General features: G+C 40.6%; 1 protein-coding gene across 1 annotated transcript; it reads right to left on the bottom strand.

Moving 5' to 3' along the window:
* Positions 1 to 4,257: 4,257 nt before the first annotated feature.
* On the bottom strand, positions 4,258 to 18,209 carry fes (FES proto-oncogene, tyrosine kinase). Its single transcript, XM_076110036.1, has 18 exons — positions 17,932 to 18,209; positions 16,797 to 16,970; positions 15,354 to 15,450; positions 14,967 to 15,150; positions 14,131 to 14,268; positions 13,923 to 14,042; positions 13,631 to 13,753; positions 12,098 to 12,293; positions 11,261 to 11,341; positions 10,266 to 10,475; positions 9,788 to 9,910; positions 9,535 to 9,588; positions 8,536 to 8,654; positions 8,316 to 8,410; positions 7,947 to 8,070; positions 5,052 to 5,209; positions 4,796 to 4,918; positions 4,258 to 4,617 (listed from the first exon to the last, which is right to left on the bottom strand). Exons 1-18 carry the CDS (start codon positions 18,154 to 18,156, stop codon positions 4,475 to 4,477), a joined length of 2,487 nt encoding a protein of 828 aa, XP_075966151.1. The 5' UTR covers positions 18,157 to 18,209; the 3' UTR covers positions 4,258 to 4,474.
* Between the last annotated feature and the right edge of the window lie 1,249 nt (positions 18,210 to 19,458).

The following is a 19,458-nucleotide window of genomic DNA, read 5'->3' as shown; positions in this document are numbered from 1 at the left end:
GCATCAGTTTGCAAAGAAATGGGTATCAATTCAATGTAACCTCTCCATGACATTACACACCCACGCAGCCATCGTGATGAGACATGTCAGTGTCACTCAACAATGTCACTTGCCTTGTTTCGAAAAACGCCCAAGACTCCAGGTTAGGGTGAGGTTTATATGTTTTTATGTTCCCTTGACAACATCCAGAAAAATAACAGAGAACTATGTTTTAATTTAATGACCAAACAAAACTTGTTTGCCTCATTTTAATTACTATTTCTAGTCCAGCCACGGTCCCCCTCCATTTTTATATTTTAATGACTCAAGCCTATTAATCAACTCATTTGAAAGCCTTGTTCTTAGTCTTTTACATCCAACCTGGAACACACTATACATGTAACTGATTCAGTGTAGGCTACACAGATACATTGCAAACAATAAAAGCAAAATTAAGTTGTGCAATTACTTTATCTGAGAGAAAATGTATCTGCTGGTTCTATGACCTCAGTATTTGTCAAAGTTTGTCAAAGCACAACAAGTGTCATGCTGTATAGTCAATTCAAATGGTCAATACACTGTAGTTGATAAACAGATCAGTCAGGTTCTGGGTTTCATTACACAACTTTTAATGAACAATAAATTGCTCCTGAACAAACTCGTCTTTTCATATTATGAACCTGTGGTGGAGGAAGTATTCAGATCCTTTACAATAAAAGTACCAATACCACACTGTTAGGGTTACAGGGTAGGTAAAACTCTGTTATAAGTAAAAGTCCTGCATTGGATATGTTACTTATGTAAAAAGTATAATCAGGAAACTTTTTAGGAATATTTTCAAGTTTTAAAAGTAAAAGTACATACAAAAAAAGGCAAACTCTTGATATGTCTTCTGTGCAAATATTTTCCTCTGAAATGGGGTAGAAGCAGGAAGTGGCATGAAAAGAAAAGACTCAAGTATTTCAACATTGTACTTAGGATATGTTTTCATTATCAGGCTGCTCTAATAATCTCTTAAGACTCTCCAGTTGATCCAGAATGCTGCAGCACATGTACTGACAAAAACTAAGACAAGAGGAAGCGAAAAAAGCATATTTTCCAAAATGAACCATTCCTGTAAAATTATCACAGAGAAGGCTGTATGTGAAAGCTTCTTAAATTCACTGCCACACATCCCCCGGCCGGCTTGCATAATTGTTTTCTTTGTCCACTACAGCGTGTTGCAGGCATTTGATAATTGATCTACTCGAGAGGCCATTTTCAAAAAGGTTTTTGTGGACGAAGAGCCAAAATGGAGAAAGCTTAGTGGATTAATTTGTCATGCACGACTGTGTTTCTAACCCACCTGTGCTTTGAACTGAATGTCAACATGCAGACAGTTCAAGGTTCATCTACATAACTGTCATTCTACACCACAGGGTTGCACAACGAAAGGCATGACTATTTAGCGTCAACATGCTAACCGTGTGTAGCAACTCATAATAACTGTGCATAACGTAATATTTGAATGTAATAAAAGCTCATAATTTAACATTTTAATGTAATAAAAGTTCATAACACAACAATCAGCACATAATGCAAGAAAACAATGAATACATAGTGTAATTACAGTTTTGTGCATTATGTAATAAGCAGTAAAAGTACAGGGGAAATGAATAACATTAACAATGGCTCAGCATGTGCAATTCCAGGACTTAGTCGAACTCAGCTATCATTATTATTATTAAATACACCTGTGCCTTTTCTACTATGTCAAAATGTCTGTCGGGAAAAAAGTCTATAGCTGTTGAGACATCCCAAACTGAGCCACAATGTTATTAGTCGACTGTGCAAGAAATCTGTTGTAGGAATCAAAAGGAAACCATTGTTTGTTGAAAAGCTGCTACACACACGCTCCACTGCTTGAGATTACAGGTTCACAAATCAACTTTAATCATGTGTCAAACATTGAACTGCAAGCTTACAGCTTTCTTCACCTACTCTGCTAGGAAGTGAAGAAAGCTTGAAGCTCAGGAAAGTCAAAGTATAGGTATCACAATTATCATTTAAATTTCATACAGAGAGAAAGAGAATTTTGTGCCCGATTACAAATTCCCCAATCTTTAACACAAAGTTTAGACGATATTTAGAGTGCTGAACTGAAATAACTTGCATGTGGAAAAAAAGCTCACAGTCCTGTTTCAGACTGCGTATCTTTAGCTTAAGGTGTAATTGTTTTTTCAACCAAAAACTATAAGTATAAATTCAGTGTTGGCAACAACTGGAAGCTACTATTCCACTGCCACGTGTTACAGTTTAAATGTTCTGTTTTCAACATGGTAACAAAGGCTACAAAGAGAAAGCAGCTTCCCATTGAAATTATTTTTGTGAAAGTTTCTCTGCGTCATAAATTCTCTTTGTCTTGAAGGAATTCTTTCTCTGCTGAATGCAATTGTCTTCCTCTACTGGAGGTCAGGTCCATATAGGGTTACCAGGAGGAACATCACACAAGGTTATTTTCTTTACTTCTTTTCAAAGGATGTTGACTTAAATTGTTTTTTACCTTGGCCACAGAAAAAACAGTTTTGCACCTGACAGCTGTCCGCAGTATATACCAGGGCAACGCATTCTCACTCCCAACTCGTCAAATACCAACACTTGGTCAGTGGTCATAAGCTCCAAGCTACCACGCTCTAGATACCCCTCTAGTGTCTGTTTTGGACTTGGCAGGGACGGCATGTCAAATTCCACTTGTTACATGGACAGTGCATAATAAATTACATTCTGTCTTCACAGGAAGTTAGGTAACAAAACCACTTAGGTTTAGGAAAAGAGCGTGGTTGACGTAAGCTTGACTGACAAACGAGTCACAAGATCAAATTTAACATTTGACAAACATTTACTTTTGCTCAGGACACGAACAGCAGTCTCCTGGATGAAAGTCCTGTTTGTTTGACCCATCTCTTTACGCGATGCTCTGATCACGCGGGTGGGTCAACATTGGGCTGTGACACCGGGGGGGTACTGACCAACAATCTGTATCTTACGAGTTGGGAGGTAGACCTGGTTTAACGGGGCTGACCAGTCAACAATTAAACCACATAAATTAGTGCCGAATATTAAATAGCATGTATCCACGGTAACAGTGCTTGCTACAGTCGTTACTTGCTAAACAGACTCGGCCATAAGTCAAACTTTAGAAAATGAATGATTTTAACCCACACACGTACAGTTTCTTTTAGATGAAAACAGTTGCCTGCTGCATCTGGAAGTGATAAGAGCAGTGGGCCAAAACAGTGAAGTTGAGGGTCATAAAACCAAAAAGATGCTGTGACACTAATGTTTGGTCCATTCTGCTAAGAGATGAGGGGAACTGCAGATTTTGGAGATGATTTTTTGTGAGTTTGTCACTACGATGGACCCCTTTCACATTACACATGACATTTGTTGTTTGGGTAAAACATATTGACTAGAAGCCCTAAGAACAAATAGAGCTCAATTAGGCCTGTCCTTCCACTACCAGTTGTGACAGCGACGAATTGTTTTCACTTGGTGAGTCTGTGTGTGAGTCATCATGGCAAAATGTTTTCCTGGAGACACCTACTTTAGTATCACAGACACGGTTTTAAATACTTTGCCAGGTGTTTATCTTTCTGCCTGATTTCGTTACACCAAATCTGGCATCACAAACCTTTACAGAAATGAAGGTCAAGAGGAGAAATGATTGAGGTCTGAGCGAAGGGGCCGCAAGTAGGGAGGTGGGAAGTGAGGAAGGGGGATGTGAACCTATCGCAAGATGGCCTCTGGTTCATATTTGTTGTTGTTAGGTAAAATTATTGATTATAGCAGCTTTAAGTTAAAATACAGCTCAAATAGGCCTGTCCTTTTATTTTAGATAGTTTTGTGTAATCACAGGCAGTCATGTTACACCAACATGCTTCCTATTTTCTAACAGAACTAAAATCCCCCCCCCCCGAGGGAGGTCTGCAGTTTGATCCTAAAAACCCAACAAGCAACACACAGCCCCCAAGGCTGTGCTGATTGAAACCTTATCGTCCCAATGTCTGTGTTGGCAGCATTTTAGGAGGATGTGTCAGAATAACAGACCTCTGTGGTTTCTTTGAGACGGACCACACAGGTTTCAACAGATATGGTAATATTACACAACACAGTATATTGTGTTTTGACAAGTCTGTTTTTAGAATGAGGAGGAAACAAAAAACAGACACACATCACAAGAAGGGAAAAAACAAGATTGCTGCCATCAACTGGTTCACTGATACTTTACAAGTCCTTAAATCTCCATTTGCAAGTTTATTTCCACAACAAGTTTAGTACCAGTTTTTTTTTAACACTTTGTTTCAAATTGCATGTCTTTAAGAGATCTGTTTCAGTGTTCAGACTGGACTTTAACATATTTTACGAAGGAAAAGAAGATGCAACATTACAAACCAAATCAAACTGACAGAAGAAAATGAACTTAGTCTACAGTACATGTCCAACCAGCAGGCTTGTCTTACGTAATTTTGCTATATATGGTACTGAGCTCAGCCCGAAGTTTCTTGAAAGACGGTCTATTTCTGGGGTCGTACTGCCAGCAGCTGCTCATAATCCTGGAGATTTCCACGGGGCAGCCGTGCGGAGCGGGCATACGGTATCCTGACACACATCACAGACAGTCAAAACAGACATCGAGACATCTTAACACACTGTACACATTTTATAAAACATGTGGAATCTAAAAAAAGACATCAGTCTCAGAAACAAAGGAGGAGAAGGAATTCTCCCAAATAAAAACACATCGACGTTTGGCTTATTTTGCCTGAAGAGTCTTTACCTTTCTCCACCTCGTCTCGTGTCTGTTGGTTGGTCATGCTCGTGTAGGGCGTCATTCCCATGGAGAAGGTCTCCCACAGCAAAACTCCAAAGCTCCAGACATCACTCTCTGTGGTAAAACGACCTAAAACACCAGCAGGCGGCAGCATTGGCAAAGGCACAGGCATTTTTTCAATTGACTACTGGCGGAGAGAAACAGAAGTGTTGCTGGTTGTGACTGCAGGTCAGAAACAGCTGTAGGAACAGCTGTAGCCTACCATAGTTCAGGGCCTCAGGAGACGTCCATTTGACAGGGATCTGTCTAAGGCCGCCCCCTGCAGAGTAGATGCCATCATCTTGCTGACGGGACATCCCAAAGTCACTGATCTTCACCACGTTGTGCTGTGCAACCAGACAGTTTCTTGCTGCCAGGTCCCTTTTGAAAAGACAACGAGACAGGGGAGGAAGATGCATAGTAAGAGGGATGAATGCAGGGGCTGATACAAAAAAAGATACAAAGGAGACACAACAGCATCATGATCTGTATGAAAAAATGAGAAACGGCGAAAGAAAAAAGGGGACTAAAAGGAGCGAGAGAACAGGCGTTCCTGTCATGGCTCGAGTGTTGCACGTGAGGCAGTTTGACATGCAGCGTTACAGGCTGAGCAGCTAGCAGCCGCCTGCTCTGATCTGTCCCCGCTGGGCAAACCGCACAGTGCTCCTGTAATGAGCCAGGTGTCACAACCTCACGTCTTCTCCGGAGCACTGATAACCTCCACTGATGCCTCACTCAAAGCACCACAATCGCTCCCACTCAGCTATTGATCCCCTATAATGTCACAGTTCCCTTTCAGGTTGCATCATTATGAATGTTTTCACAACATAATCTTGATCTCAGCTTTCTCTCATTTTTCTTTTAATGCTTTGAAAGCACACTTTTTTTTGTGTGTGTTCTTAGATTACGTACAAAATCCCATTTTTTTGTATCTTTATGAGTATTCAGTCATTTCAGCATCCTTCCATTTCTTCCCTGCCTCTTTTGCAGATGATTCAAAATCGTATTACTAATCTCTCCGTCAACCAACAGTCAGGACAAAGAAGTATAGAGAGGCAGCCTTTTCTTGTCCTTGACCTGTGGACTGAACTCAAAGTGAAGTCAGGACAGGAGTCACTACACATCTCCCACCACACGTTGGCTCTAACTTATGTAACAAAAGCTGCACCATAACTCTCTGAACACTGTTAGAGGTTTATTTGGGATAACTCCAGTTTTGAGGACATTAGGCTCTGCTTCTTTTCTGTTTGAATGCACTCATTATAAGCCGATTTATACGAAGCGTTTCTGCCAAATGAATGTAATGTAATGCTGAATTAATGGTTGTGCTGTCTTTTTAATGTAAGTGAAAAAAAATTGTAGGTCAGCCAGCAGAGCTTGTTTCCAGCTTCCCCTTTAATGTTACAACAGCCATCAGTTATTTAAGAAAACTTCTTATCCCTCATTTTGAATCGATTGTTTGACTGTTGCATATAGTCAAACATTATGGGGAAGTGCTGCAGGGAAAGTTTAGTTTGGTGAACCGTTGTATGGCACTATGTTAGGGAAGTAGATTGAGTTCTGTATTATGTATCGTAAAGGCTTTGAAATCCATCTGCACACAGCTTGTTCCTCACTTGTTTCTGTAGAAACGACATCATACTTCATGTAAAATGAACATGATTTAATATGCAACTGATGTATTTTCACCAGAACCATCATTTTGTCTAACACACTGCTCTGCTGTGCTTCATGTTTCCTGTGTGTTCAATTCATGGTGGCTTTCGATCCAACACGCAGCTTTTAGAAATCAAGTCAAACAGAAAACCGTGCTCTGATCTAAGGATGCTTTTTCGTGTTGGTATGTTTGTTCCGTTACTTGTATCTTTGTTATGTCCTCGTTGTGTATCTGTATCTGAAAATACATTTTTCAAAATGGAGCATTTTGTTAGTTCAGGGGAGCAGTGAAGCTGCTCTTTCATAAGCTGATTAGCATTACTTATCTCATTTATGCTTTACCATCGGTGGCTCATTCATTTGCGGTTTAGCTACCAGCTGACAACGTCCAATCAGACCAGGTGTTCAGCCCAACCATTACAATCAGAAACTCCTTACTCTAAGTAGGAGTCAAACCACAAGAAGTTGTTGGGGCAGATGACACGGTGACTAATCGCAGGGCTAGATGACAGTGTTGCCAGATCAGATTGCCCAATCACAACTTAAAACCCGACTAATTCATAACCTTGTCAGAGACCTTTGTAAAACCGTAAAACCAATACATGCGTAATGGAAAGCACATCATTAACATACAAATCAACACAATGAATATTATAGTAAATTGTTATATTATATCATTTTCACAGTATTTTCAAAACCCCGCCATATATTGACAAAAGCAGCCAAAATTGTATCTACCAGCCCAACTTAATCAAAATGAGTCTAACTGGGTGGAAACAACCAGTCCAATCTGGCAACATGATAGTTGGTGAGCTGCTGAGTCAGCGGTTAACTTGCTGACCACTTAACTTGCTGTTTTGTTTTCTTCCCCTGATGTTTGGTTCATCACTGCACATCATTTTGTTGGATAAAACGTTATTTATGAGGAAAAATAAAGCTCCCCACGCGAACAAGCTTGCTGAAAGTCAGTTAGCAAACTCTCAGCCCCGGTTGTAAACGGGACAAAAAATTCACACATTTTATTTTAGAAACTTGTTTGTGCCATCGCCTCCTGTGTCATCGCTGTCTGCAAACCATCTCTCCTTTGTGGAATAGTATGCCAACCGCGGAGATTACTGTAAACAAAAGTGAATGGCAAACATGGCAAACTACAAAGCTGCAATAGCTTCCTGCATCCCTTTAAAGGTCAGCAGTTATTGATTAACGCCGTGAAATTCACCAAAACTGAACACTACGTGAAGCACTAATAAGGATGACTTTTAATGGGGTGGGGATTCTTGTTGCTGCTCTGACTCTCTTCATCTACAGGCACCAAATCTGACTAAATAATCATTTGCTTTAGTGTCTCTTAAATTATACAAAGCCCTGTTCCTGATTTAATTAATAGGATTTGCATAAATGTTGTATATATTGTATAAAATCATTTAATATTGTACAAATATTGATTTATTGATTGACCAACCTGTGGATGCACTTCTTGCTCTCCAGGAACTCCATGCCAGAGGCTATATTCTCTGTCATTTTCACCAACATTTTAGGCTTCAGACTGTGACCCTCACGCCGTAAGAAGGAGATAAAATCCCCACCTTATGAAATGTGCACACACACACACACACACACACACACACACACACACACACACACACACACACACACACACACACACACACACACACACACACACACACACACACACACACACACACACACACACACACACACACACACACACACACACACACACAGAGAATAATGGTCAAATAAAGATCAGAGCTGTTGGTTTAAACATGCTGAGAGATATAAAGGTAGAGTCCCACAGGCTCATACTGACCTTGAACGAGCTCCATGATGATGTAGATGGGCTGTTTCTGAGTGCACACTCCTATCAGCTTCACAATGTTAGGATGGTCGTACTGCTTCAGGATCCTGGACAGCACAGAAGAGGAGGTGTGTGTCTGTGTGTCTCTGTGTGTGTGTGTGTGTGTGTGTGTGTGTGTGTGTGTGTGTGTGTGTGTGTGTGTGTGTGTGTGTGCGTGCGTGCGTGTACTAACCTGGCTTCCATCAGGAACTTACTCTTGTGCTCTGGGGCCAGGTTCTCTTTACAGGATTTCACCGCTACAGGAGTGTTATCAGAGCACAAACGACCACTGTACACTTCTCCAAAGTTACCCTGTGTAGTATAAACACCAACATTAGTTACAGTCTTTTTAACTCTCCTTTCTAACACAGCAGGGGACATAACTAATCCAAAGTTAACAGTTCAAGTTCAGTCTCAGATTGTTCTGTCTTTGGTTTGAGGTTACAATTTGATGACAATTTTAGATCAAATGTTCATCAATTCTAACCACTTTAAAGTATTCAAACTATGAAATCTTGGCAGGTCAAATGAAGGATAGGTTACAGAAAGGTTTATTGATTGTTGCAACTGTTCCTCCCGTCCATACCAGCCATGAACAGACCCCTTCCTAAATGATGTTAGTGATTTCATGAGTGATGGGGGACTAAATCTACACTCCTCCTTCTGTGGAAAGAATACCTCCAAAGTCCAGCGGCAGCTAATATGAGACTTCAGCAGTCTGAATGACATTGACCAAGTGGATATCGTCCACAGTTACAAAAATCAATCTCTTGTATTTCCAAGGACAGTGTTGCTGAGCCACAGCAGAGTGAAAGCAACACAATTCGCACTGATGAAGCCTCATATTAGCTTTACATTCACTTACAATGACATCTCTTTCAGACGTGATCTCTTTGCAGCCAGAGGAGAAACCATTACCACAAACAATACAACTCTGTCAATGTAAGTATTCATTTAAGATATGCTTGATAAAATGTGAAATTATCCTTTAAAGTGGCAATCATGTTGGTTGATCGAACCAATTATGAAGAGCTGGCCTCTTGTTACGTCAACTTACAGGATTTGTTTTATTGAGATATATGACTCAGAGGCAGACAAACACATGGACTCACAGCTAACCTTATTAATGTGTGTAACAAAAAGTAATAAATAAAAAACTACATTTCTATCAACAGATGTTAAGTTTACCTACCCGTCCAATTAGGGGTCCCAAGATAATATCATCATGTTCCAGGACCCACTTGTCCTAATGGGGTTAAAAATGAACAATAAGAGATAAAGTGGTGCTGTTTTAAACTGTGAGACCAGCAAGAAAGGAGAGAACAGAAAGGGGGAAAAGGATTCGAAGGAAAGATCATTAGAGAGCAGGTTTATGTTTGCTTGTGTGTTTATCTGTGACGACTGTAGAAGCACTTTGATATGTTTGAATTGTGTGACAGCCGTACCTTCAGAACAGGTTTCTTCAGCATAATGTCAGACCTCTTGGTGATTTGTTGTCGTGAGGATAGCAGATGACTGATCAGCAGCGGGATACTGTGGAAGCTGTCTCCATCTAAACGATACAGATTCTACAGACGGAAAATCCAATTTGTAAACATACAGAAGGTAGAAAAACTTGAGAACATAATGAAAAAAACATATACAACAAAAAGTATTTTAAATTGTTGGATTGTTAAAATAACTTATTGTATCCATGTTTTCATTCTAATCATCGAAACTTAATTTGCAGAAAATAAAATGTAAAAGCTCTCATAGTCTTCTCTTATACAATTTTGGAAGGAAACAGTGCATTTAATTATTTTTGGCAGTATCAGTGGTCTTCAAAACTTGCATGCATATTCAAAAAGATATGATGTAAAACACACACAGAAACACACAGTGTCTAATGTAAGATTTCCTTCTACAACTTATTGATTAACTTACATCTGTGTTCTGAATGAGGAAATGCTTGCAGGATCCTTCCCACTGCACAGAGAGCACATAACCCTGTTTCTCTTGACTCTTCCTCACCAAGAAGTCTCCGTCATTCGTCAGCAGCTGCTGGACCTCCAGTCTGGGAATGGCTCCGTGGTACCACTCCTGCTGCCCCAGAGGACGATCCACCTCCTGCACCAGGCTGAGGGCCGGCAGCACCTGGAGGTAGGAAGAGAGAATAGCAGAATCTCTTAAAGCTGACATGAATAATGAAACAATACGAAGTGATGGAGGATGGATTTTAGGGTGACTCTGCAGAGAATATATGGAGATACTTCAAAGAAGAGTCTGTAATACTTTAATCTAACTGCACCACCTTCCATGCCTCCGGGGAACCACAGGGTTGGGAGTTGGAGAGCAAGAAGTAGTTCACAGTTAAAGAAAAACAGCAAATAATTTAGGCCTTAAGTCCAGTGCATTACAGACACTAAACTTATTGCACAAGGCCTTTTACTATAGAGGGTTTGTGTGCAGCTCAACTGGGTCATGGCTCCGTCTGTGAGCGATGATAACACATTGTAATGTAAAATGGCTTTTAGGTCAGGCAGCGTTTCCAAAGTAGCGACTTGACCGTCAAAGCTGACCTTGTCCAACAGTGCTTTCAGGAGCACCAAACTCCAAAGAAAGATCATGTGCCTGAGTGAATTGCAGCGGTGGATACACTTTCTCCAAAACATGATGAATTGATTGTTGTGTGGTAAGAGGGTTTGAGTGTACAAAAACACACTGCAGTTAAAGATAAGAGCAGGCAGGTGGAAGAGTGAGAAGGCAGAGTGTATTTCAACTGGATCAAGTGTCCTTCCTTTTAAAATGTCCTTCAACAACATACTGAGGAACAGATATTGTTCATTGTGTACAATGCAATGCCAAACAGTCCACTTGTACTCTCTTTCATTGATCTTTGTAATTATTGGTAATTGATTGTAATTCAGTGTTTCACCTACCTCACATTTGGGTTTAAACAGGCCACCCAGATTATTTATGAGCCCGTCCATGAGGAGTTTGGAGGGAGTTGGGCTGTGGTACTGAAAAAAGAAGAGATCCACAGCTGGTCAGTAAAAATATAAAATAACTGGCAAAAAACATCGAGAAGTATATAAAGATTTGCAAGGCTATGTCATTATTTTGTATGAAATCTAATTGTAAGGTCCAGTTGCAGAGTTATTTAGTAAATAAAGCAGCGTTTTGATTGTGGGTTAATTTATTGGTCATTGATTTGCTAAAGGAATAGCGACACAGTACAAAACAAGGTGTGGACTCAAGACACATGGGTCGCATGCGAGTCATTTTCACAAAATTGGTGACTTTGAACTCAACTTGACAAAATCAAACAAGACTTTAAGTCAACAAACAGATTTTACTTTTGTACAGCAATGCTTTGAGCTATATGCTAATGTCAACTCGCTTTCACAACTCGCTGATCACAATCACAAGTTTAATAATCTGGTGTTAAGCAGGTATAATACTTGTACCAGGGTCACCATATCAGTTTAACGTGGCAGCATGCTAACATTTGCTAATTAGCACTAAACACAAAGATTTGTGGTCCTAAACCAAAAAATTGACCAATAATGGTGGTGCTCGATGAAAAGTATCCTTTGGGGAACATGAATATCTGTGCCAAATTTCTTGGTAATGCATCCAATATTTGTAGAGAAATGTCCCTAAAAACTGGCGTCGCGAGAGGAAAAGGCACAGGGTCACTAAAGTCAGTCGGCTTCATGCTGTAATTAGATAAGGCGTTAAAAAAGACCAGAAAGACCCTGGCAGAGAGAACATACATTGCTTGAGTTGGACGAAAGTGAGACGGTGTCTGGGTCCAGCTGCAGAGCAGAGGAAGGTTCTTTGGAGCCCAGCTGGTCCAGTTTCTCTTTCAGAAGAAGCCTCTGAACCTCCAGCTTGACTCTCATGCCCTGGGACAGAGCAACCTGCTGCCGGCACTCCTCCATCGCATGTCTCTTGCTGAAATGGTAGACCCTGGACGAAGCAGAGAGCAGCGGTACGTCAGTAAGTCAGTGTGAGCAACACAAAGGGTTGCACATGTCAATAAAACAACACAAGTTTTGCAAATAGACAGCACAAGACCACAGAGACATCAATAAGAAGTCCGTCTGTGTAAATAGGTTACAGAAGCTCCCTTGCGGTCAATAAGATTCTCTGGCGACAGCTTAGTCAGCCTTTGTCGTGGATTGTCAGCATGTAAGACCAGTAATCCTTTAAATGCCCTAAGAGTCCTACTAGTGAGGTGAAATGAGCCTGCTATAAAACAAATGCTGATAAACACAAGATTCAACAGTACAGGAATGGCCAGTGCATGCTGGATTAACCTGCTAGAGGCCACCAGGGGAACAATTTACTGTTGCACCCCCATTGACCACTTCAACCTCCCTCCCTGTGCATTGTGCATGTACCCTGCCACCTCCCAAGCTCCCATTAAGTACAACGCACACGCTATTGCTTGGCACTTCCATTATTTGCCCTGAGACCCAGAAACCAACAAGTACTGCTATGCTGCAAAAATGCTAGGTGTTCATTGAGTCAGATAGTTTGAGGTCATTTGACTAAAGCTGAAACAATTAATCGATTGACAGGAAATGAATCTACAACGATTTGGATGATAATTACTTGTTGCAGTCCTTTTTAAATATAAAACTGCCAAAGCTTCTGAAATGTGAGGATTTGCTGCTTTTCTTTGTTATATATACTTGTGATCTTAAACTGAATATATATAAACCTTTGACTATTTGTATGACATCTTTCTGTATGATCCTCTGAGTGACGGTGAGTAGGAACCACGGAAGTAAATGTACTCAGTCTTCAATTTCCCCAGGTTAACAGATTCTCAGCTACAAGGTGTCACCCACTGTTGATTTACAAAATGTTTCTTCAAAATACAAACCAAAGGGCAGCATAACCTCCACTCACCACCACATAACAAATAAATAACTAAACACATTGTTTCCCTCCAGGAGCTTGTTAAAGACTGGATCACTCCCACTGGACTGTAAACCTCTAACAACCTTCAGACAGCCTCATCAACCAAGACAAATGAGGGGGGATCGAGCTCCATAACTCTGACCATATCGCTATATTATAATTCATAAGGCACTTACAGCCCCCTGAGACCACACTAGTTATTAGCTGTTGCCCAGCCAAGAGCATACTGAACTCTCCCGACGGGAAGGACTGCCCGCAGAGGCAAACTTCAGTAATTTGTCTTCATGGCAACCAAAGGTTGTGTGTTTTTATTTTGAAACCTCCTCTGTGACCCCTAAGAGACTCGCTGATTCTGCTTCTGTCTGTGGGCCGCTCACCTCTGGCCCTTCTTGACACCCTCACACTCTACGTCCAGCTCCAGCTCCAGCTGTTCGACCGCGCTCTGCTGAGAGCCCAGAGTCCGAGCCAGACACAGCAGCTCCTCCTCTACCGCAGTCAGTCTGGGAGGAGGAGAAATAACACAAGGGGAGGAAGTAATTGATGCAAAACTGTCAGAGGAAACAGGAGGTAAATAGACGTGCAGGGAGTTTTAGGAGGAGGAAGTTGTTCAGACACTAAAAAAGGAAATTAGTCTGGTCATCTGGATGAGATTGCGTCGTTTGTTCTCACTTGTGCTGGATTGTCTCAAGCGTGAGGTCGTTCAGTTCAAGCTCTCTAGGATTGAGCTGCTCAGTGTCCTCCAGCAGATTACAATCAAACTCTGCACAAGCAGGAGTCTCCCCTACAGACCTGTAAACACAAACACACAGTGTCATTGCTCCGCAGGGTTAGCTTTCATGGCTGCATTGTTGACATCTGAAATGTTGACTCAGTCTACCGGTTCTGCTGGATGAAGCTCTCATATTCTCTGTGAGGATCGATGGCTGATAGAGCAGAAGCTATCTCCCTGTGGATCCGCACCACTTCATGATTAAGGAAAGTGCAGATGTCGAAATATTCCTGCAGGATCTCTTTTCTGGTTCAGAGGTCAGAGATGCCACATGAAAACAGAATAAGGCAAACGTCAGTTTTTCAAGGAGCATTTCTGCAAGTTGTAGCCAAACATCCCAACCACATGTACAGTACATTACATTTTTCCAAAGAACAACATACGGATGTACAGGTTGGTTAATGGCAGGTTAATTTATATCAGTACGATGAAAATCTACTGTACAGTCCTTCACAGTAAAGTAAATGTTTGAATTCTTCTTATATTTGTCTTGTTTCAAGCAGGGCCTGTTATGCAAACTCTGTGTTTAAACAAGCTGTGACATCTGAGATCTGACAGCTGATTAACATTTACAGCACAAACAAACACCAAATTCAGATTATGCTTTCCATTTGGATCATCTTCCTATTTAAAGTAATATTTTCAATTTTGCATATCTAAGTTTTCTTATTGCGCAAACAAGGAAAAGTCATCACAACAGTCACTTCTCTCAAATGCATGACTAAATATTATGAACATAACACTTACAAAAATAGAACTTATTGCTCACTGTTGATTTACTAGGGGAAAGCATGTGCATGTAAATCAGCCCACTGAGTGTAAACAGTAAAGAGAACCACTTTAAAGTAATGTCACTCTCACACACACACACACACACACACACACACACACACACACACACACACACACACACACACACACACAGTGTATAGATGCAATCTTACAGTATGAGCACCATCTCCTGCTGCAGAGTCTGCAGTGCACTGAGCAGTGCGGGCTGGATCTGACTGTAGTGGTGCTGATGGTAAACTTGAGCAGCTCGCACAGACAGCACATACTCGTTATGCAACTCGTGGAGTTTCATTGAAGCCTTTATGTAACGCTCCTTCGCCTTATCTCGCTCTTTATCTGTGCACACACACACACACACACACACACACACACACACACACACACACACACACACACACACACACACACACACACACAGGATAACACATTATGTTGTGAAGGAAATCCACATTTCAGATTTGTACAGTCAAAAAAACAAAAAACTGTGCCATCAGTGTGAAAGTGATTCTGCTCAGAGAGGAAAGTTACTGTATGTACACCTTTATTGGCCTCCTGGTACTTCCTCTTAGCCTGAGCTGCATCTCTCACTGCCTGTCTGTAGCTGCTCTTCAGCCTCTCCAGCTCTGTCTGGGTCACCTGAAGCAGCACACAGAAACACAGAGAGATGGAAAACATTTAGTGTAAGGCTGGGCTATATTCACAGAAGCTTTTGAATTTGTGTGGTTAACAGCTGCCTCAATAAGTGTGATGTATCTGACACAGGAAGTGGACACCCACTCAGATATTTCACTGCAGAGGAACAACAAACATGAGAGAAGAAGACACAGAAGGAAATTACCTGACCTTTGTTGAGCTGCCGGTGCAAAATCAGACATTTTTTGTTTAGTCACAATCACGACATAAGATCTATCTATTGTGCCACACAGTTATTCACACAAAACCAAATTTGTTGTCTGCACAATAAAGTCAGAAAATTAAAATAAACAAACTGCCTGCCAGACGGCCAAACTGCGACCCAATATGGATCACTGGAAATGAGCACATCACTTCCCTGATGTAATTGGGTAATAAAAACTGTGTGGAGCAGCCAACAGTTTGAGATTGCATTAAAAACTGCATCTGCACACACTGTTTCCAGTCTATTGAACCTCATTTCATTCGAGTGCTGTCTATTTATAATGCTGCGACTGCAATGCTCATGTGTATGTCAAGATGACTCAAGAAAAATCAACAAATAGATTTTAAAACGACAACTTCCGCCAACACATAATAGTCATTTTATATGTTTGGACCAGGTAATAAAAACGACGACATTGTCTTTGACATAACATGGAACTTTTGACACAATAACCTCAACGTGCTATTTCAAAAGTCCAACAGTAGTTGCAAAATAAAAGAAGCATTTCTTCTTAACAGCTGACATGCAAGATGATTTTTAAGTATATCATCCCTAAAAATGCAAAAAAATACATGTGTGAAATGTAACTAAGCAGTATTAGTTCACAGACCCCAGCTGTGCTTTCTTCATTTAAGAATATATGCAAGACATTATTGTTTAATTTGGCTTATTGTGTAGGGGTGTTGTCTGTCAAAAAAAAATCAAACAAATAGCAACAAGAATCAAAGTTCAATACCAAAAAAGTCAAAAGCTTAATTTCAGCAGTGACCAGTTTTATCACATGTGGACGTCTGACTGTATAAATGTGGTTCACCTGCCTTTTGGTATGAAAGTAGTAATCTGTAAATAGTTGTATATTTGAGATTATGTGTGGGTAAGCGTGTTTTACCATAGTTGTGGGGACATGCGTTTTTGCATGCGACACAATGGGAACAATTGCACATACCCATTTCGAAAATCATTTTAGCGTTAAAACTTGATTTAAGGATAGTTAATGTAATGAAAAGTCATGAAAAGGACTGTATGTGTGTGTGTAAGTGTATGTGTGTGTGTGTGTGTGTGTGTGTGTGTGTTCATCACACACCTTGCTGAGCTCCTGCTTCAGCAGGTTCCACTGCTCTGCGTAGGTTTTGCGGAGCTGCTGTTTGTCTCTGATGAGCAGCGTCAGTTTGCTGATGGGACCATCCAGCAGATCCTCAGAGCGCTTCTTCATCACCTGACTGAGGAAGTCCGTCTGAGAAACCAGGACTCCCCATGACTGACAGACGGGGGGGAAAAGGTCAGCGAGACAGGTCATTCAGTCCAGAGAACAACAGTCCTCCACACGTTCTATCCTCCGTTTGGATGTGGATTTGTTTGTTTAATCTCAAAAATACTCAATAGATTTCAATACATTTTGATGAAAGTCAGACCATGGGCCAAAAACTAATTTGTGTCTTTTAACATGTATCGAGCCACCAAGTGTTTTTAAGAAATTCACCTAATATTTTTGGCTCATAACTCCTGGATTGTGAGGTGCAGAATTAAAATTATTTATTTATTTGTTGAACAAAACTCTTTTTCATCTCTTCTCTAATCAACGTGATCCAATCTTTGGTAGATATTTGGAGAACCTGCAGAAAAAGGGTTTTCTTTCCATATTGGCTTCATGTCATAATGCTTCCTGCAAAAGGTTGCATTCATAAGCATACATTATTTGCAATATTTAAAGGAAGCATTGGGCAATTGCAAACAGCTTTCAAATCAATTCTGAGCAAATTAGAAAACGTTGACATCTCCCTAACAGGTAGCACTACAGCAACATATCATACACACATTATACAGGTTGTATTGGACTTATTGGTCATGAGTCTGACATCCATGTAAATGTGAAGATTAGATGTATTGTAAACCAAATAAATGCAAATAGAAAATAACTATCTTCTTGTGGTGGTATGCTCTTTCTAAGAGCTTCCTTATTTGGATAAAGAACATATATATTTAGATCAATCTAAACTGAAGGGGTCAGGGTTATTGGTACCTTTGCCTTTTTTTAGGATACTAAAATTGTGGCACACAATGCACTTTATTTTTTAATTCAATGCTCTGAATATTAAACACATTTGTGTTGACAGCAAAAAAGCTAACTTCATTAGGGAAGTATTTGTTCCAATATGACCACATGCGAGTGCATAGTTCTGTGATGATCCGTTGATGATTAATGAACTATAAGACCTCACCTTGTTGAGCTGGCTGATGTAGTCCGGTCCTGCACCAGGCTGAGGCCGGTCCAGCTTCTCTACCATGGCCGCCATGTGGTGCAGCTGCACTGAAAACTCTCGTTCACTTTTAGCTCGATGACCAATCCACTTTTTCATGACCTCCATCAGGTGAAGCTCTGAGTCCAGCAACCGAATGACAGCTGCATGTGCCTGGGGGCATCGCAGGTCCTCTCCAAAGCTCATCTTCTGAATAGTGGAACTCTCCTCCCTGCCGAGTGTTTGTTGTCAGCAGTAAGTCCAAGCGCCAAGTGTGTTCTCATGAGTGTGACAGAAAAAGAGTGCAGAGCTGAAGCAGCTACTAATGACCAAGAGCAGTTTTGTCTCTGTGGCCTTCGGGGTCTTTCACTTCCCTGTGAAAAAAACCCAAAAAGTACAGCGGTGCATGTGAGGCAGTACTTCCTCATATCTGTTTGAATGTGGTGGTGCATTTATTTGTAATTGTGCTTGCAATACAGAAACGACTTTAGTGGCACAATAACGCCCAAACCTGCCATTGTTGCAACAGTCGAATCAAATGCACAAAACAACACACAGACAGACAGACATCTTCAGCAATGCATGCATCAGAAGCATCGGATATGTTTAAGAGTAGAATGTAACGATGGACACTTAAAGTACAGGAGTAAAGCAAGTATTTCTATTCTATGTTGCTTTATACTTATACTACACATTGCATTTCAGAGGCAAATATTGTACTTTTTACATCAGTACTTTTATTTTACAGCTGTAGTTACTTTGCTGATTCTGAGTTAGATGCACATTAAACTGGATAGCCTCAACCAAGTACAACAGTAAAACTATCTGTGCAACAGTAAGTTCATTACAGTGATACATTACAACAGGAGATATACTGTTAACACTTTAAGTACATCTTGCTGTGAATGAGTAACGTTTTAAATGCATGACTTTTACAACTATTTACTTTTAAATGATCAGAGTACTTCTTCAACAATTGAATATTTGTATGTATTATAATCAAAGTGCTTTTAATAGTTTGTTATAAATGTCCACAGCAGGTGACCCGACAGCCTGATGATAGGTACAGGTTTTTAAAATGTGGGGTGAAATAATTTAAATACCTCAATGCTGTTCAACTTTGAGCAACAACCAGTGTGTTGTGTTGGGTGTTATCTCTCCAAGTACACTGCTTATCGCTTTTAGACCCCAACCGACTGCTGATGATGTTTGTTGCATGAAATAACAAAAATAACTTCTCATTTTCTTTTCCCCACAGCGTGACTCAGTCTCACTTCAATACTTGTATTTATGACTTGGTTGGTGTTGAATGCAGCCTCTCTGCTGTAACCTCATTGGTATGATTACACCAGCCATACATCATCAAATACATTCATTATACAAAATGGGATGAAGACAGGACAGAGAAACACTGAACAATGCAGAGCAGCTCAGTCTGATCTTAGACCGCAAAGGAAACGTCTGCTTTAATGCTTAGATGCAGCAGCTACAAAGAGTCGAACATGCAGT

Source organism: Anarhichas minor, unplaced genomic scaffold, assembly GCF_050575085.1.
Source record: "Anarhichas minor isolate MPS153535 unplaced genomic scaffold, ASM5057508v1 ptg000042l, whole genome shotgun sequence".
Taxonomy (NCBI): Eukaryota; Metazoa; Chordata; class Actinopteri; order Perciformes; family Anarhichadidae; genus Anarhichas; species Anarhichas minor.
This window is presented reverse-complemented; position numbering and strand designations above follow the sequence as displayed.

Bases quoted from the DNA above. Each gene is read 5' to 3' on its own strand.
- fes (XM_076110036.1), bottom strand. From the start codon at position 18,156: ATGAGCTTTGGAGAGGACCTGCGATGCCCCCAGGCACATGCAGCTGTC. The intron at 13,754-13,922 runs GTGAGAACAAAC...TCCTCCTCCCAG, and splicing joins CTTGAGACAATCCAGCACAA to ACTGACTGCGGTAGAGGAGG. The intron at 9,911-10,265 runs GTAAGTTAATCA...TTCCGTCTGTAG, and splicing joins TCCTCATTCAGAACACAGAT to AATCTGTATCGTTTAGATGG.